Source organism: Mytilus edulis, chromosome 8 (genome assembly GCF_963676685.1).
Source record: "Mytilus edulis chromosome 8, xbMytEdul2.2, whole genome shotgun sequence".
NCBI lineage: Eukaryota > Metazoa > Mollusca > Bivalvia > Mytilida > Mytilidae > Mytilus > Mytilus edulis.
In genome coordinates, this window is record NC_092351.1 from 70,750,082 (window position 1) to 70,771,626 (window position 21,545).

The following is a 21,545-nucleotide window of genomic DNA, read 5'->3' on the forward strand; positions in this document are numbered from 1 at the left end:
GGTCAGTCTTAAAAGAAGCAAATATAATTTAGAAAAAGTGCAAGCTGTTGATAAAAACTACAAATAACTGCCAGTCCTAAATGTGGGTGGAGATTACCATTTAGCACAAATGAGTTTCTGGACTAAAGAAAGTAATTTCGGCACAAACCGATTATACCCTTTCAAAAACTATGTGTAGTCCCTTTTATAAAAGTGCCAGATTATCTTTCTATCTAGAGTATCTATGACAACTAACTGCTGCTCCTAGTGACGTTAGTCTTTGGTTTTTAAAAAAGATTGGATATATTGTCACAATTCTTTTCTAAGGTACCGGTCTGATAAACAGGAAGTAGCCAGATTAGCTACTAAATATATGCACACTGAAATATAGTCCCTTAAAATTCCCATGGCTGTGTACATGTTCAGATACGAACTATGAAAATTTTGTTTATATCTTTAGAAAAGTAAAATCAAGTATGTATGTCTTTAGTTTTGTCAAATTGCTGTCTTGTTTTGTCCTGTTATTAGGTAACAGTACTGATACAATACTGTAAAAATACGGAGATGTGGTATGATTGCCAATGAGACGCCTACATGTATCCACTCAAGTTCAAATAGTGGATGTAAGCAGTTATATGCAACCATACAGCCTTCAACAATGAGAAAAATCATATCAAATAGACCCTTGTAAATAGGTGTTGATCAAATGATATTGTAAATAAGAGGGTTGTATATTTCATGACGGTATAATACTAAACCCCTAACAGGAGGGATTGTGCCTGATATTCATATGATGAAGACATAATCTTTCAATCAGTTTAATTAAGGTCTGGTTCTGGCATGTCAATAACTGCTAGTAGTCTGTTGTTATTTATGTATTATTGTCATTTTGTTTATTTTCTTTTGTTTCATATTCTGACATCGGACTCGGACTTCTCTTAAACTGGGATTTACTGTGCGTATTGTTTCGCGTTTGTTTTTTCTACATTGGCTACAGGTATAGGGGAGGGTTGAGATCTCAAAAAACATGTTTAATCCCGCCGCAATTTTGCGCCTGTCCCAAGTTAGGAGCCTCTGACCTTTGTTAGTCTTGTATGATTTATAATGTTAGTTTCTTGTGTATAATTCGGAGCTTAGTATGACGTCCATTATCACTGAACTAGTATACATATTTGTTTAGGGGCCAGCTGACGGACACCTCCGTGTGCGGGAGTTTCTCGCTACATTGAAGATCTATCGGTGGCCCTCGGCTGTTGTCTGCTCTATGGTCGGGTTGTTGTCTCCTTGACACATTCCCCATTTCCATACTCAATTTTATAGTATGATTTACATCTGCAATAATCACGAAACAATCAGAGACAAGTTTGGGTCTAAATCTGTATGTCCCACATAATCAAATTGACCGAAGAGAGAGGCGAAAGATACTAAAGGCTTATTCAAACACATAAGTCAATAATAAACTGACAAAACCACGGCAAAAAAAAAAAGAGAAAGATTAAAAAACAAACAACAGAATGCAAAACACAACAAAGAACATCACAGACTGAACAAAACGAACCTCGCCAAAAAACTGGTGTGACCAAATGACTAATTTATCTCAGCCTTACATTATTTAGCAGACCCTTTATTATACCAAACCAAACAAAGTTCTTTATGGTACAATGTTGTTGATCCATCCGTCTGTCAGTCCTGTTCTCGTTATTGCAACTCCTCTGAAACCACATAACAGAGTTTTATAAATCTTTGTAGATAATGAGGAAATTATGAAATTATCAATTCATTGATTTCCTATATACTCCTACAAAAGTTTGTCATAAAATCTGTCTAAAGACCACAACAGAGTTTCATGAATTTTTTAGATAGTTAGGACATGCTATGTAAATGTGCATATTGGCAGAAAATCATGATTAATTTTTTTATGCCCCACCTACGATAGTAAATGGGCATTAGTTTTCCGGTCTATGCGTCTGCTCCTTCGTCCGTTTTCTCGCTTTAGGTTAAATGTTTGGGTCAAGGTAGTTTTTGTTGAAGGTCAGGTCCAATAAACTTGAAACTTAGTACATGTTTCCAATAATATGTTTTTTTCTAAGCTTAATGCCAAAGAAGGTTTTTCTCCCCTATTTCACGGTCCACTGAACAAAGAAAATGATAGGGCAAGTGGGGAACGGTGTACGATGGACACATTCTTGCTTTTGTCGAGCCTGCGACTTTTGTCGCAGAAAGCTCGACATAGGAATGGTGATGCGGCGGCGACAGCGTTAGTTCACTTCTTAAAAGCTTTATATTTTAGACGGCGAACGACCTGGATGCTCCATACTTTAAATACAGATGCCTTAAGTTTGGAAGTTTCCGTCTGTCACATGTCCATTGTCCTTGAACTCATTTTCATGGTTCAGTGACTACTTGAAAAAAAGTTAAAAGTTTTTGTAATTTCTCTCATATTATGGGTAACTATTTTTAGTATTTGCGTACCTTGGTCAGCATGCCCACCAGACAGTTTGTACTTGACCTCGCCATCATTTCATGGATCAATGAAAAGGGTTAAGTTTTTGGTGGTCAAGTCTATATCTCAGATATTATATGAAATATGTCTTGTATATTTGGTGTATGGAAGGATTGTAAGGTGTACATGTCCAACTGACAGGTGTCATCTGATCTTGACCTCATTTCCTTGGTTCAATGGTCAAAGTGAAGCTTTTGAGTTTTGTTCGTTTTTTCAAATACTATATGCAATAGGTCAACTTTATTTGGTGTCTGGAAATATCTTATGATGTCAGCCTCGCAAGTCTCATTTGACCTTGACCTCATTTTCGAGGTTCATTGTTCAGTGTTTAGTTTTTGTGCCAAGTGTCATCTGACCTTGACCTGATTTGTATTGAATGATTGTAAGGTGTAAATGTATTCCTCATTTTGGTCATATGACCTTGATCTCATTTTCTTTGGTAATGTTATTAATAAGTTTATGTGATAATTGTAGTAAAACTTTATATTTAGGTCTATCAACATAAATAAGGCGAGAAATTTCAACGTGTGTACTCTTGTTAGGAATTAGGAACTATGCCTTCTGAACTTAGAATTTCGGCCTTAATATACTTCTGCATATCTTCTGAAATTACACAACAGAATTTCATGCGTGTTTGAACTAAATAATCACAAAGGTTCTTTGATTACACACAGTCAATGCATTGTCTGTGCTTCCCAGATACAGTCTGTATGCATTTTCTTTGTTGTAAATTAAATTAAGTTTATGTATTGTACGTCGTTCTTAGTCTTTATACATTGTTTATATGCTTTGACTATGAGTCTAAGATACTTTTATTGTCGGTATATCTTAGATTTAGTCGGTTAACACTGTCTATGGATCAGAGACACAGTATGTATGCATTGTAAGTTGTTCCAAGTTGAAATAAAAGTCTGTATGTTTTGCCTGTTACTGCAAGATAAAGTGTGTGCACTGCCTGTGGCTCTTATATACAGTCTGTATGCATTTTCTGTATGCTTTATCTATGGGTCTAATTTTTAGATACAGTCTGTATACAAACTGTATCTCTGACCCATATACAGTGTCCAAAAAAACTCTGTTTTAAGATCTCTAACCCATATACAGTGTGAAAATGATCTTTGGTTCTAAGATGCATTTTGTTTGATTGGCTGAATGCTTAGTATATATTGGTTTCGATATATGGTCTGTATGTATTGTATGGATCTTATATATTTGTATTTTTTTCCATCTGATTAGTAAGCCTTTTTCAACTGATTTTTATAGTTCGTTCTTATGTTGTACTGTTACACCAAAGTCCCAGGTTTTTGGAGGTTTGGGATCCCGCTAACATGTTTAACCCCGCCACATTCTGTATGTATGTGCCTGTCCCAAGTTAGGAGACTGTAATTCAGTGGTTGTCGTTTGTTTATATGTTACATATTTGTTTTTCGTTCATTTTTTGTATATAAATTAGGTCGTTAGTTTTTTCGTTTAAATTGTTTCACATTGTCATTTCGGGACTTGTTATAGGTGACTATGCGGTATGGGCTGTGCTCATTGTTGAAGGCCGTACGGTGACCTATAGTTGTTAATTTCTGTGCCATTTTGGTCTCTTGTGGAGAGTTGTCAGTAGTGTTTGTGGGACAGAATGAACCCATAAAGGTGGACGTCGGACGCTGACGCTATATTTGGACCTGGGTGTGAACGCCGACGCCATATTTGGGCCTTAACGCGGACGCCATGGTCGACCATGAAATCGGGACGCGAATTTGAGGTTGGACCGTATGATTCGGACATCGAGACACCGACGCCATATTTGGGCTTTAAACTTGGACGCTATACCTTAATGTTGCATCAGACTACCCTTTAAAGTGACGTCATACTCTTAAAAGTGGACGGTATATTCTCGAAAATGGACGAGAATTTGTCTTTGATAAACGCTTACCCAACCCCTAGGTAATAAGTCTGTGATAATTCTGAAAAGAATCTTCTACCTCTTAAATAATTAACTGCTTATACATGTTTATAACAACTGTAAGAATTATCCAAGATATACTATTTATATTAATCAGAAAAACTGTCACTCAATGCAGTAGGCGGAACTATTCCTGTGTAAAGAGAATTGGATTAAAATGTTTGATATCAATACATAAAATATTTGTCTTTATCTTTTTAATTTTTGGATTTCTTATCTTATTAACATGACAATCGTGAAACATTCAGTAGTATTGCTTTCTACGGAAGCCCATTTAGGACCTCCCAAAAATATAAAATTATTTGAATTCGAAATCACGAATTTAAATTGTTATCTCGAATTTTATAATTCGTTTTAACAGATTAAATTTGTGATAATGAATTGGTGAAAATCGTTATAACCTGATAACAGATCTTGTAATTCGTTATTAAGAATTAAATTCCTTATCACGATTTTTTGTAATTTGTGATAACGATAAATTCGTTATAACGATTTTATCGTTAAAACGAATTGTAGAATTTGTTTAAACTGATTAAATTTGTGATAACGTTTGTGGAATTCGTTACCACAGTTTTTATTGTAATTGGTAATTTCAGATTAAAATTCATTATCACAGATTTTTAGCTCACATGGCACACAGAATAAAGAGAGCTTTCTTCCTCACTCTGCACCCATCGCTGTTTATTACTTTTACAAAAATCTTCTTCATTAAAACCTTTTTGACAAAGTGAAACAAACTTGACCGCAATCAATTTAGTTTTAACGCATTTTACACTATACCTAGAAATTTTTGTCGTGTAAACGGGTGGGTTTATTAGCCAGTGACCCAGTTTACACACCGAAACTCTCCGGGGGAAAAATATGTCTAATTCTCATATTTCTTGACCGAAATATTTTTATTTTTTTATTTTCTACCAAAGTTTTTTTAAGCGGTGAATATCATTAGTGTGTGTACCTGGATACATTTTACACAGATGCAACGGAAATAGTTTCGCCAACATGGTTTATCGAAATGTAAACCTAGGGATGAAAATCTTAGGTTTTACACTTCGATTAACCATGTTGCCGAAACTAATTCTTTTGCTTCTGTGTAAAATATATTAATTGGCGATACACAAGCGCCTGTCTAAGAAGACTTTAAATTAAGAAAAAGGAATACAAATGTTACTGTCACGAATTATGGGTATCAAACACATTTTTTATGCCCCCGCCGCTAGGCGTGGGAGAAGTTTAGTCTAGCCCTTGTCCGTCAGTCCAGTCCGTTTGTCGGGTACGTTCCCAGAAATGGTTTCCGTTTGCCTCAACCAAATGTTATAAATTCAACTTATACACTATGCCAATTACTAAAACACACAGATAAAATTTGAAATTGAAGGGCGTCACTTTTATAGTTCGTGAGTTATGCCCCTTTACAAATGGTCAAAGACGTAGTGTTTATTCAGTAATTTCCGCTCTCTACATTTAGTTTGCCTCAACCAAATGTTATTGAATTAATACACAATGTTTATTAACACAAAACACAGAGTCTGATGATCAAGTTTGAAATTGGGTGACGTCACTTTTACCGTTCTGAACTTGTGCCCATTCAGCGCTAATTTACAAAAACAAAACAAAACCAACAAACAACCAAATTAAGTGTCCAATCAATTTTGCTAATTTTTAAAATAGAAATCGTTAAAACTAAATTGCTCGTGGTCAAGTTTGTTTAACTTTGACCAAAAGGTTTCAGTAAAGAGAAAAAAGCTAACTTAACCCTGTGTGCCAGGTGAGGTAGTTCAAATTTAGGTGAAAATGTTTTTAATCTGGAATCACAAATTACATTAAAATAAAATGTGATAACAAATTCCACAAATTCGTTATCACGAATTTAATCCGTAATAACCATTTATACAATTCGTTATAACGATTTTAATTCGGTATCACACATTACAAAAAATTGTGTTAACGAATTTAATTCGTAATAATTCGAATCGAATTACAAAATCTGATATAACGATTTCCAACAATTCGTTCTCACAAATTTAAGCTGTTATAACGAATTATAAAATTCGTAATAACGATTTAAATTCGTGATTTCGAATTCAAATTATATTTGTGGAAGGTCCTATGGGCGTCCGTAGCTTTCCGACTTATTTGAACCACTTAATTAATATCCTATGGTCCTGTTTAACATGACATCTCAAATAATTAGATTAAGAGATAAAGCACATCTGGTGATTAAAAATAAGTATCTTTATACACTTTCTTTCAATAACATGTTTACAGGTGTACACTTTTTTATTTGGTTCTAATTAACGGACACCAATTATAAAAATATAGTCTGTGACATTAAATAATTATCTTTATCTTTTAGATAAGCATGACAACCGTAAACATTGAGTAGTATTGCATTCCAACTCATTTCAACCACATATAATTACTATCATATGATTAGGATTTCAACCCAAATGATTAACTAAAACCACGTCTGGTCATTTAAAATTGTTTCTCATTTAACATAATCTTAACTATATATTTGAAAATTCCACGGTCGTAGTTGGTTTTTATCTTCAAAAATACACGGATAATATATTTAATCAATCAATATTTATATACAAGGAGTTTGGATTGCGTTTACAGAATAGAGAATAATGGACGAAAAAATAAATAAAGAATGATATGGGCGAAAAAAATAAAGAATAAAGAAATATGACCAAAATAAATATAAAGAATAGTGAAATAGGGACTGGTAAAATATATCGAATAGAGAAATATACGGCTGCTTAAATATAAGGAATTAAGAATTATGGGATGTTAAACTATAAAAAAAATTATAAAGGAATACAAACAAATACGACTGTTACAGTATATAATTGCAGTAGCATTTTTTGTTTGTTTGTGCACGTGCAAGAATTATGTCCGTGCAGAGAAACAAGAACCGGTTTGAACCGGTATAAATGAGATGATTCTGGCTCTGTAGGTGGCCGGCTCTTAGCATACGGTCCAATCAAACAAGTTGTATGTCTATATAGTCCTTAACATAAAATTATGATGAAGATTACTAAATGCTTAAGGAAGAAAGATGATCAGGAGGATTCATTAATTATACAGAAACACAAAAAATTGTATTGACTATAAAAATTATTTCAACCGTATAGAAGATAAATTAGTCTATTGTACTTATACACAACACATTTTAGCCTATTGCAAGGCAAAATTTATGTTCCTATCCAATATACTCTTTATCCCGCGGGGTGGCCTCTTTTACAAGACCTATACCTATTGTATTTATGGTTAACGTGTTCTAAACATTCATGAATTATTTGCCACTGGACGTTAAGCAATCAATTACTATTTCCGTTTATTTCCTTAAATACGGCTTTGAGTATAACAAAGCTGTAAGAGAGATACTAAAGGTTTCACTGGAATCAACGTTAACACTATGGACGAGTTTTGTTTATTTATTAATAGCGAAAACTCGCTTTCATCCATCGTTTGAAAATAACGTACGTGGCAATTTCAAAGTGCGCCTTGCAAAACGCTAAACCTTGGATGGATCGTGGGAATGTGCGGTCGTTCATACCGGAATTAGAAGCCTAAACGAGACGTATGTACTTCTGTTCCGATTTCGTGCACCAGTCGTACGTTAGGGAAAATCTCTCCATATTCTCCAGTCGATACGATTAAATGAAGATATCACGGGCGTGACGTTTGGGAAACCAGTCTATGGCCGACAGATGTATCCTTCTCGAGGGGACTTCTTTCTCCGGAAATTTGAAGAGGCAAAGAGGACACCTTTCGGGTACTTTCTTGTTAACCTAAAAGCTAGAACCCCAGAAGCCTCCAGATTGCACAGAGAGGGCTTGCAGGTCGGTCAAGGAGAGACACCAGACGGACAGAGGGATGACGACCGTCTCTCGAATACTTTTGAAGACGATAGTTCGGTCTCATCAGACGAAGATATTGCCGACGAGACAACACATATTTCGTCAGAGGATGCTGAAACACGGAAAGATCTCATCGCCTGTCAGGATTGCGGAGTACTTAGTGTTTGCTCACCTACGTGGATGAGAAGCCCAACGTCAGCAAGGTTGTGGGAATAAAAACGGCATTGCCCTTAACGATGACCGGGAAAGATGTAGAGGATGCTTTGAGTGGATTGCCCGTGACCGTTTGCTGTGCAGAAGACTTGTCTAGATATGTGAGCGACAGGCGTAGAAGGTTTGTGGTCAATACGGACAACTGTGATCAAAAGGGGAGTCATTGGGTTGCATTTCATTTCCCCGCATCGGGTCCATCAGAATTTTTCGACTCCTTAGGACGATTACCGGAAAAGTACCAAGTTGACGCTATTTCAGAAATGTACTCATCGTCAATGGACCGAAATACTGCGTGGTTTGCAATCAAATCCAACCCGATGATTCAGATACATGCGGCCTGTATTGCATTTATTACGTCAAATTGAGATGTCGGGACTCGAGATGAAGGACATTATCAACAACTTTTCATCCACTGACACGATTCAGAATGACAGTAAACTCGTAGCTCTATTTGGTTAAATGAAAAATAATGATACAAAAAAAAATAATGAAAAAAGAAAGAAAAAAAACAGAAGAAAAGAAAAAAAAATCTTAAAACACCTACATGGATGTATAGCAGGTCTCAAGTCTTGAAAAACTTTTTCTAGGGTCACTAAAAGTATTCACCCTGGAGGGTAGCCTGGTCAAACATTAAGATATAGCGTCCAGGATTTAAGCCCAAATATGGCGTCGGCGTCTCGATGTCCGAGTAACATGGTCCAACCCGAAGTTTGCGTCTTGATTTCAGGGTCGACTATGGCGTCCGCTTTAAGGCCCAATTATGGCGTCGGCGTCTGCGCCAACTTTCGAATATGGCGTCAGCGTCCGACGTCCACCTTAATGGGGGTCATTCTGTCCCACGAACACTACTGTTGTCTCATTGACAATCATACAACATCTACTTTTTTATATTATATATGTATTATCTATACGTATATATTTTCTATATACGAATTTTACATGTTTAGCTGATGCAATGAAAATTCAGAAGATATGTGGTAATATTGCCAATGGGAAACTTATCCACCAAAGACAAACGAATGTGAATCAGCCATGAGTTACACATATGTATTCATGTAAAATGCTATTAAAACCCATTCCTGACTAGATGTGACGAAAAACGAAAACTAACAGCCCGATTAATGCTGAAACGATAAACGTAAAACTAATATCAAAGACAGCAACCAATAACAATACAGTGCTCCTATATATCGTCTACCAACAGTATTTATCTATAACTACCGTCGGTGGTTAACATGCAATACAGTACTCCTATTTACCGTTTATCAACAGTATTTGTCTATACCTACCGTCAGTGGTTAACATACAATATAGTGCTCCTATATACCGTCTATCAACAGTATTAGTCTATACCTACCGTCGGTAGTTAAAATACAATATAGTGCTCCTATATACCGTCTATCAACAGTATTTGTTTATACCTACTGTCGGTAGTTAACATACAGTATAGTGCTCCTATACACCGTATATCAACAGTATTTGTCTGTACCTACCGTCGGTGGTTAACATACAATACAGTGCTCCATTACACAGTCTATTGGCAGTTGTCTATACTTACCGTCGGTGATTAACATGCAATATAGTGCTCCTATATACCGTCTATCAACATAATTTATCTATACCTACCGTCGGTGATTAACATGCAATAAAATGCTCCTATATACCGTCTATTATTATTTTTCTTCTAAATCTACCGTCGGTAGTTAACATGCGATATAGTGCTCCTATATTCCGTCTACCAACAGTATTTATCCATATCTATCGTCGGTGGTTAACATGCAATACAGTACTCCTATTCACCGTATATCAACAGTATTTGTCTATACCTACTGTCGGTGGTTAACATACAATATAATGCTCCTATATAACGTCTATCAACAGTATTTGTCTATACCTACTGTCGGTAGTTAACATACAATATAGTGCTCCTATATACCGTCCATCAACAGTATGTGTCTATACCTACTGTCGGTAGTTAACATACAATATAGTGCTCCTCTATACCGTCTATCAACAGTATTTGTCTATACCTACTGTAGGTAGTTAACATACAATATAGTGCTCCTATATACCGTGTATCAACAGTATTTGTCTATACCTACCGTCGGTGATTAACATACGATATAGTGCTATTACAAATACAGTCCATCAAAAGTTTTAGTCTTTACCTACTGTTGGTAGTTAACATACAATATAGTGCTCCTATATACCGTCTATCAACAGTATTTGTCTATACCTACTGTCGGTAGTTAACATGCGATATGGTGCTCCTATATACCGTCTACCAACAGTATTTATCTATACCTACTGTCGGTGGCTAACATACAATACAGTACTCCTATTCACCGTATATCAACAGTATTTGTCTATACCTACCGTCGGTGGTTAACATACAATATAGTGTTCCTATATAACGTCTATCAACAGGTTTTGTCTATACCTACTGTCGGTAGTTAACATACAATATAGTGCTCCTATATACCGTCTATGAACAGTATGTGTCTATACCTACTGTCTGTAGTTAACATACAATATACTGCGCCTATATACCGTCTATCAATAGTATTTGTCTATACTTACTGTAGGTAGTTAACATACAATATAGTGCTCCTATATACCGTCTATCAACAGTATTTGTCTATACCTACTGTCGGTAGTTAACGTACAATATAGCGCTCCTATATACCGTCTATCACCAGTATTTGTCTATACCTACCGTCGGTAGTTAACATACAATATAGTGCTCCTATATACAGTCTATCAACAGTATTTGTTTATACCTACTGTCGGTAGTTAACATACAATATAGTGCTCCTATATACCGTCTATCACCAGTATTTGTCTATATCTACTGTCGGTAGTTAACATACAATATAGTGCTCCTATATACCGTCTATCAACAGTATTTGTCTATACCTACCGTCGATGATTAACATACGATATAGTGCTATTATATATACCGTCTATCAAGAGTTTTAGTCAATACCTACTGTTGGTAGTTAACATACAATATAGTGCTCCTATATACCGTCTATCAACAGTATGTGTCTATACCTACTGTCGGTAGTTAAAATACAATATAGTGCTCCTATATACCGTCTATCAACAGTATTTGCTTATACCTACCGTCGGTGGTTAACATACAATATAGTGCTCCTATATACCGTCTATCAAGAGTTTTAGTCTATACCTACTGTTGGTAGTTAACGTACAATGTAGTGCTCCTATATACCGTCTATCAACAGTATTAGTCTATACCTACTGTCGGTAGTTAACATACAATATAGTGCTCCTATATACCGTCTATCAACAGTAATTGTCTATACCTACTGTTGGTGGTTAACATACAATATAGTGCTCCTATATACCGTCTATCAAGAGTTTTAGTCTATACCTACTGTTGGTAGTTAACGTACAATGTAGTGCTCCTATATACCGTCTATCAACAGTATTAGTCTATACCTACTGTCGGTAGTTAACATACAATATAGTGCTCCTATATACAGTCTATCAACAGTATTTGTCTATACCTACCGTCGGTGGTTAACATACAATATAGTGCTCCTATATACCGTCTATCAAGAGTTTTAGTCTATACCTACTGTCGGTAGTTAACATACAATATAGTGCTCCTATATACAGTCTATCACCAGTATTTGTCTATACATACTGTCGGTAGTTAACATACAATATTTTGTTCCTATATACCGTCTATCAACAGTATTTGTCTATACCTACTGTCGGAAGGTAACATACAATATAGTGCACCTTTATACTGTCTATCAACAGTATTTGTCTATACCTACCGTCGGTGGTTAACATACAATATAGTGCTCCTATATACCGTCTATCAAGAGTTTTAGTCTATACCTACTGTTGGTAGTTAACATACAATATAGTGCTCCTATATACCGTCATCAACAGTATTTGTCTATACCTACCGTCGGTGGTTAACATGCAATATAGTCCTCCTATATACTGTCTATCAACAGTATTTGTCTATACCTACCGTTGGTGGTTAACATGCCATACAGTACTCCTATATATCGTCTATCAACAGTATTTGTCTATACCTACCGTCGGTGGTTAACATGCCATACAGTACTCCTATATACCGTATATCAACAGTAATTGTCTATACCTACTGTCGGTGGTTAACATACAATATAGTGCTCCTATATACCGTCTATCAAGAGTTTTAGTCTATACCTACTGTTGGTAGTTAACGTACAATGTAGTGCTCCTATATACCGTCTATCAACAGTATTAGTCTATACCTACTGTCGGTAGTTAACATACAATATAGTGCTCCTATATACAGTCTATCAACAGTATTTGTCTATACCTACCGTCGGTGGTTAACATACAATATAGTGCTCCTATATACCGTCTATCAAGAGTTTTAGTCTATACCTACTGTCGGTAGTTAACATACAATATAGTGCTCCTATATACAGTCTATCACCAGTATTTGTCTATACATACAGTCGGTAGTTAACATACAATATTTTGTTCCTTTATACCGTCTATCAACAGTATTTGTCTATACCTACCTACTGTCGGAAGGTAACATACAATATAGTGCACCTTTATACTGTCTATCAACAGTATTTGTCTTTACCTACCGTCGGTGGTTAACATACAATATAGTGCTCCTATATACCGTCTATCAAGAGTTTTAGTCTATACCTACTGTTGGTAGTTAACATACAATATAGTGCTCCTATATACCGTCATTAACAGTATTTGTCTATACCTACCATCGGTGGTTAACAAGCATTACAGTACTCCTATATACCGTCTATCAATACTATTTTTCTCTACCTACCGTCGGTGGTTAACATATAATACAGTGCACCTATATACCGTCTATTATCAGTATTTTTCTAAACCTACCATAGATGGTTAATATGCAATATAGTGCTCCTATATACCGTCTATCAACACTATGTTTCTAACCTGTTTCTATACCCACCGTCGGTGGCTAGCATGCAATACAGTGCATCTATATACCGTATATCAACAGTATTTGTCTATACCTATCGTCGGTGGTTAACATGCAATATAGTCCTCCTATATACTGTCTATCAACAGTATTTAGTCTATACCTACCGTCGGTGGTTAACATGACATATAGTACTCCTATATACCGTATATCAACAGTACCTGTTTATACCTACCATCGGTGGTTAACAAGCAATACAGTACTCCTATATACCGTATATCAAAAGTATTGTCTATACCTACCGTCGGTGGTTAACGTAAAATATAGTGCTGTCTATTAAAATTATGTGTCTATACATACTGTCGGTGGTTAACATACAATAAAGTGCTCCTATAAACCGTCTATCAACAGTTTTCATTTATACCTACCGTCGATGGTCAATATAACGTATTATATGGTCCGTATATAGTGCTCATATATACCGTCTGTCAAAAGTATCTGAATTTACCTACCGTCGGTGGTTAACATACAATATAGTGCTCCTATATACCGTCTATTAACAGTATTTCTTTATACCTACCGTCGGTGGTTAACGTAAAATATAGTGCTCCTTTATATACCGTCTTTCAATAGTATTTCTTTATACCTACTGTCGGTGGTTAACATAGAATTTAGTGCTCCTATATACCGTCTATCAACCGTATTTGTCTATACCTACCAACGGTTGTTATCAAAACAAACTATTTTCAATCGACAGTCCAAAGTTTCGTATCTATACTTCACTCTGAATGACTGATGACATTTATTTGACCAGTAACATTCCCAATTGTATTCATTATTTAGTTTTCTCCCTGAACTTGTCTGAAATATTTGCGGCTGTACTGATGGCAAACAACAATCAATCAATTTCTTAAAGTACTTCTTAATCTAAATAATATATTATTTTTTAATCTAACCAGTAATATGTGATCGGTGAATGTACGTATGACAATTACGCCAATTTTGAAAAAGCATATTTTTTTTTCATTTGCGCACATTGACATTTTTTAATTTGCGCCAAATTGATTCGAAAGGTTAGGTCTGATAAATTTAGATGATAAAATTAAACTTGTTTAATCAAACGCAGCAATTCAATGAACACAAGCTACAATATAGATAAATGTGTGTATAGACACATGTTGAGCTCATGGGTATCATCATTTAATCACACTTCTGGTACCCGAACATTTACTTTCATATATGGAACCGATGCCATAAAGAAAAAAAACAGGCTTTAACTTATAAAAATTTTGATAAAAAAGGGGATGCTTTATTGTAGGGAAGATATCACAAGGTTGCAGTTCAACAGAAGTGTTGCATGACAATACTCAGTTAAAAAAGATTTGTGCATATGCAAATGTGCTTTTTATGTCAAACTGTTACAATCTTCTTTTATAAAGTGCTACTTCAAGTGTGATGTACACTTGCAATAAACTTATCCTGCTTTCAATCCCCCTCCTCCTCCTCGTCACGTGTGAGCAAGTGGCAGGTGGCAAAAGGCCAGAAGGAATATTTTTGTTATTATATAAATAAATTCTATACATCTTATATGCCTCATGACTTGTGTTTACCTGTTAATTTGTGCAAATGAAGAAAATAAATTTGGCGCAAAGAAATAAAAAAAATAGGCGCTAATTAAGTGCAGATTGGCGCAAATGGAAAAAGCCGAAGCAAATATAATCTTTTCTCGTATCAAGATTTCAAGATTTTATTCATAACCTCAGACACATACTTGTGTACAAGAGGACAATAATATATACAACCATATTAAGATAATACATAGCGAGACAGGACAAACGAAACACAAATACATAGTATATTTTAAAAGACAATTGGTATAATTAGATTAAGTATTTTATGATTTTCTTCACGAAAATTGATAATTTCCTTTGAACTTGTACGTTACATATAGACAACAAGCCAGTGAATTTCTTCTTGCTTGGATTCATTACATAGTAATTTGGTACAAACTTTGATCTAAGAGCAGAAACATCAGCATTTTTACAGGTGAACAATATATGAAACTCATCCCCTATTCCCTCATTACATAATGTACATATTCTATTTTCCCTCGCGATCCCCGCCCATCTACCCGTCTCAATAGGTAACTTCAAATTCGAGCATCGAAGTTTAGATATGTAATATCTGTCCTTGGGTAATAATCGCAATAGATACGGTTCCAAACCAAACTTGAGTTTGAATTAATAAAGAATAGAATTCACCCCTATCAGATCAAATTGGTGTTTTCTTTCTTTTTTTCGTTCAGTTTCATCTAGTCCATTTGTTCATCTGACTCTGTCTCCATCACGACTAGGATGCATTTTAATTTATAATGTAAAGTCGTTCAGGTTTTTGTTTTATTATATAAAAAAAAAGAAGATATAGCATGATTGCCAATGAGACAACTCTCTGAAAGAGACAAAGTGACACCGGAATTAACTATTAAAAAAAACCTTCAACAGATCACGGTACGCTGACGGTACAGATGTCTGTAAATTCAGAAATTAATGCGAGGTTTTTATTATTGCGACAATAATTAAGACTCGCATTTTGAAGTATGGCGTTTGAAGTAATCAGCATTTTTTCTTAATCGTTGTAATCAAAATCACATTTCAGGCTATAATGTCACTCATCGCATTGAATATTTAACAATTACACGCAACAAATTTACATTCAAAGACTATGAATTTGATGCATATTTGACAAGATTAGTTCGTTTAAGTAGCTAAAAATTCTATAATTAGTGTATTATTCTCCCAAGTTTATTTGAAAAGGTATAATTCCTCTATACAAATGGCAAAATCTTTCATAAAATATCCAGTAAGTTGGATAAACGTTTACCAAATCATCCCAATACAGTTTGATTTATATATTCACTTTGCTATTCCGTTCTTGCACAGTGATATAGTTCATTTTGCGTCATCACATATTCTAGCAAAGGGAGATTATCTCAGCATCACCGTTACATTAGTAATAGCTCTCGTACATAAAATAGTTAGCTCGAACTGTATGATCCTGTGTGAATCTGATCTTTATATTAAAAGTGCATAAATGGTTCACATATGGGTCTTATTTTTACATTAAACAGTATCAAAACAATTAGTGCATTATAATATAACCAAATAGGCATGCAAAAAAGAATCAATAGGCAAAATATGCTTGTCTACCGTCTAATTCTAATTGCTAATATTTACTGTATTGTACATAGCTCAATTCCATTCCATTCCATTCAATTTTATTTATTTTTTAATTTTCAGCAGAAAACAGTATTTCTAACAATTAAATTGAATTAATTTGATATGACGTTGACACACGGTAATCACTCTCATGTTTTTATTTACATCGCTGTCAATCATCCGGTAAATATGAATATTCATTACTACCCTCGGTAGTTAACGTCCCTCGATGGTTAACTTTAAGTGCCTACCTATAACGAGCAGGATGTACCTACCTTGATCACTTAATTCCAGGTTTTTGGTGGGGTTCGTTTGTTAAATCAGTAGTTTTCTATGTAGTGTGTGTTTTCGTAGTTTTCTTTTTCTTTTTTTTGTCATGGCGTTATATGTTTAGTTTTCGACTAATGAGTCTTAAATGTTTATTTTTGTACGTTCAACCTCTTTTGTGAGAAGTATTGAAGTAGCAGACAGCTAAAGAGTTCGGAGAATGAAACCCCGATGTTAACATATATTCTAGATTTCATTAAATATTTACGAAGACACCAGTATATTTTTTATTGGAATCCTGCCGAATATTGTATCAACCCTGCTGCAATTGTTACATAGTTTTTACGTACATGTATGAGTATGTTTTGACTAATATAGGTTAATAAATATATAACACATACATGAGACTTCGGATGGGATCAACATAGTAGGACATATAATTGGGAAAAGATGGTGAGGAAGGAATTGAGAAAATGGACAATAATATAATTACGGAACAATACGGTTTAAACAAGAACTACAAAAATGACCTAAAAATTAAAAAAAATTAAAAATACAAAAATAAAGACTACCCAATTCCCTATCCAGACCCTCAGCATACATATGCTGCATACTAAATTATAGTTCACCAATAGACTTACCTGCATTACCTCTATAACCTCCTATAGCTAAACTATATTTACTGCTTTCATCACCAAGTCTGAAGGTTGAATAGTTCGCATATCTGTAATTGCTAGGGGAGACTTCCAAATATATACTGATCTCATGCTGGGCCTCAGTTGACATGATATGGATATTCTCATTACCTGCAGGTGATAAGATTATAAAATAAAAAAAAAATATATATATCCAGGTCATATTGAAAATTTCTGAATTGAGGATGAAGTAAACTGCACAAAGTTACAACTAGGGACATATATGATTTATTAAAAAAGAGGGATGCATGTAAAAAATTGTAAGTCATGAGGAGCCTTCATCTCCAATCCCCCCCCCCCCCCCCCAAAAAAAAAAAAAAATAACTAAAAAAGAGCGAGGAGAAAAAGAATTATTGTTGCCTTCTGGCAAATTATATGATTAAATTGCAATCATGAAATACATCGTCCAATCATAAGCTTCTGAAGGAGAACTACATTGAAAACAGTAAATGGTAATGTACTATAATATTAACTAAGATCAATGTCAACGTGCCATTCTTAAAAATCTACTATTGAGGATAACAATTTTAGCATTGTTGATGTTCAATTAGCATATAGATTCCATTTGTTTCTTTCAAACGATTGGTCGGTTGATATTTGGTGTTATAAGTCGCTTTCAACACGCTTGGTTACATTGTAACATTTTAGAGGAGTAAGCAGGGAAATTCCCAATTTACCAATTTTTGGTTCATTTAAAACGAAACACGAACGTAACCTTATTGAAGTCAAGTGTGTACTCTAAAGTGTTGCTACTAACTGTGACACTATTAACTAACCTAACCAATAATCTCCACTAGCTATTCCGAATCCATATTTATATTCATTCCATCCTCTATCAAAATCTACAGAACCACTCTCTCGTCTTTGTATAACCTAAATATATAAAATATTCAGTATGGTCTAATGTTAAGGTGGTACCCAACACCTTGACTAAAATTAATTTGGCTCGTTTAATTTTTATAAATTTTTTACAAAATACTTACTTTGACCCTCAGATAAAAATATAGAAATTTCAAATATCTGAACCAAGCACTTTCTTGGAAATTTTTTATTTGATATATAGCAGTTTGACAAACTCTAATTTTGATCATTGAGAAGCTTAATATTTCCTTAACAATACAATGTGATTAAAACGTTTAGCGGATTTTATAGAGTTATCTCCCTGTAGTGTTAAGCACTACCTTAATTGGTCATTTACTGTTGAGTCAAGACGTTGAGTGTAAGGAATATTCTACATCTCTAAATCATGTCATAATAAAAGTGGATCATTGTTTTCTGAAATGTATTGATTGTACGAGTGTGATAGTTATATTTCTACATGCTTTTTACGTAACTGTAAATGTACATATCATTGTATAAGCCGTTCCCGCCACATTTTGTATGTGGCTGTCCCAGTCAGCAGCCTGTAGTTCAGTGGTTGTTGTATGCTGCAGTGTTACATATTTGTATTTCGTTCATTATTTTGTACATAAATTATGCCGTACGTTTTCCGTTTGCATTGTTTTACATTTATCAAATCGCGATCCTTTATACAGTAGCTGTCTATGCGGTATGGTCTGTGCTCATTGTTGAAAGCCCAATGATGACCTATAGTTGTTAATGTCTGTGTCTTTTTGGTGTTGTGGGGAGTTGTCTCATTGTCTCGTTGCTTCTTTTTATTATACTAGAACACACCCGTGATATCTCGGGTCCGTGACTGAATTAAAGTATATAACTATGCGCAAGCCTTATTTTAATATTAGTATTGTCATCTGATAAAGTCATGCCGATTATAAGATACGCAGTTTTCTCTGCTTTCAAATCTTTCTGTTTGAATCCGTCGAACTGGAACTTGTCAATTATTGGTAGTATTAATTAGTTGGAAAACAAAAGGTCCTGGAATGGAATATTTTTTAATCAACAGCATTGTCCTATATTAGTTATAAACTAAGTTGAATTCTTTGATTCGCTGTTTTACGTCATGCCCGCTAACAAAATTGAAAACTGGACTGCCTTATTTTAGTCCAGATTTTTAGTATTCGTATTGTTATCTTAGAAAGTTTTACTGATTAAAATGCTACAATAGGTAACAATTTGACAATCTAGTAGTGTCAACCCTGTGTATATGACCTGTGTATATAGCATATTAATCCTGAATACACCGTTTGGTGGTGCGCCTGTCAGATGCGGAACGTACAAGTAAAGTAATAGGTAACAGGTGAATATACTATTAGTATCGGTATCGGACTCAACCCGGAACTTCTTAATTATTGGCAATATTAATTACGTGGAAAACAAAAGGGCGTGGAGTGGTGTAATTTTTAATCTACACCTTTGAACTATATAAGTTATATATAAAGTTGAATTCTTTGATTCGTCGTTTTTACGTGATGACGGCTGACAAATTGGACCTCGTAATTTTAGTATTATAGATTATTTGTATGCTTTTTCATTATCTTCACGTAAATGTAAAGTTCGACGTAGTACAGCAGAAATACAATTGCTACGAACTGACACAAATGTAACAAAATGCAATATAATAAACTGTGCTTAAAATATACAATCGCCAAAGCTTTAATGAATCAAACGGGAGATGCATATTGTCTAAATATACTATACAAACCGTCCATATTTTGTTTGCTTCAACAACACAGTACACTTGAACTGCAAGGTTACCACCGCCGGGATAAATAGTATAAATTCCAGATATTGAAATGATTAAGTCTTCACACTCTCTGGGGCCTGAAACGATACTTTGATATATATATAAAAAAAAACATGCATAAATATAGTATGCATATGGCAAATTAAAGTCTTTCTACTATACATACAAAAGTCATACTTCTCATCAAATGCCTATACAGACTCTATATTACATGATTGTCGATTGTTGAATGTCCAGTGGCAAATTTTGCATACACGATTTTGTTATACTAATAGTTATTTTGAGTATTGCATATATTTACTGTACATAACAAAAATGAATGTTCCAAATGAATGCAGTCTGTAGTCATTGATGATAACTGTTAAGCATATACATTGTAGAGTGTTTTGATTCGAGCGTCACAAATTAGTAGTTTGAAGACGAACGCGCGTCTACCGTACACATGTATTTGAGGCCTATTAGAATATCGGTCATAGAACATTACTCAGTACTTTGAGTACACAATTTTTGCCCGAAACACCAAATACAGTATTCTGATTGGTTGATTTATAAGTCTGAGGAATTCTAATTGGTTGATGTCTTAGTCGGAGGAATTCTGATTGGTTGATGTCTAAGTCTGAGTACGGAAATTGTGTTGTTTTTTTTCTTGTTTAAAATTACTTTTTATGGTTTCACTACTGTGGGTGATATTTGGTTGTTTTTATGTAACAATATCTTTTTATACAAACTTTGTAAAGAAATAATGTTGATGCTCTTCCCTCCCCTCCCCCTCCCCGAGTTGATAAACTGTACAATTGAGTAACACCAGACCTACTGGGAACACATGCATGGCCATTCCATGATTCACTTGAGTTACATGTGCATTTTCCAAATGCACAAGATAAAGTAGTTCTGCAATCTGCTGCTGTTGTACAAGAACCGTTAAAAGAATGTCCTGGAAAATAAAAAATGATTTCATGGCTAGGAAAATTACATCTTTGAAGAAAGCGCAAGAAGGTATGATTGTATATATGTAGGACTCAAATCTATGGTGGGTTCCAAATCTATGGCAGATTCCTAATCTATGGCAAATGTGACGCCATGCCATTCCAAATCTATGGCAGATGTTTTACAATCCTAATCTATGGCAAGTTTTGTAATTTCCTAATATGGCGGATTTTTGTTGTTTCCAAATCTATGGCAAATGTTGTGCACAAAAAAAAAGTAAAATCACCAACATACTGCACTCAGAGGAAAATTTAATCGGAAAGTCCCTAATCACATG

The 21,545-nt window shown here is 34.7% G+C and overlaps 1 protein-coding gene across 1 annotated transcript in view; it reads right to left on the minus strand.

Annotated features, from left to right (window-relative positions):
- LOC139486170 (uncharacterized) overlaps positions 1–21,545 on the minus strand; it is a 50,700-nt gene that overhangs the window by 15,123 nt on the left and 14,032 nt on the right. Inside the window, exons 12-15 of the mRNA XM_071270955.1 lie at positions 21,096–21,215; positions 20,240–20,358; positions 18,414–18,510; positions 17,584–17,748 (exon numbers count right to left, since the gene is read on the minus strand). Of these exons, the coding sequence (XP_071127056.1) occupies positions 17,584–17,748; positions 18,414–18,510; positions 20,240–20,358; positions 21,096–21,215 (501 nt within the window). The remainder of the gene's footprint in view (positions 1–17,583; positions 17,749–18,413; positions 18,511–20,239; positions 20,359–21,095; positions 21,216–21,545) is intronic.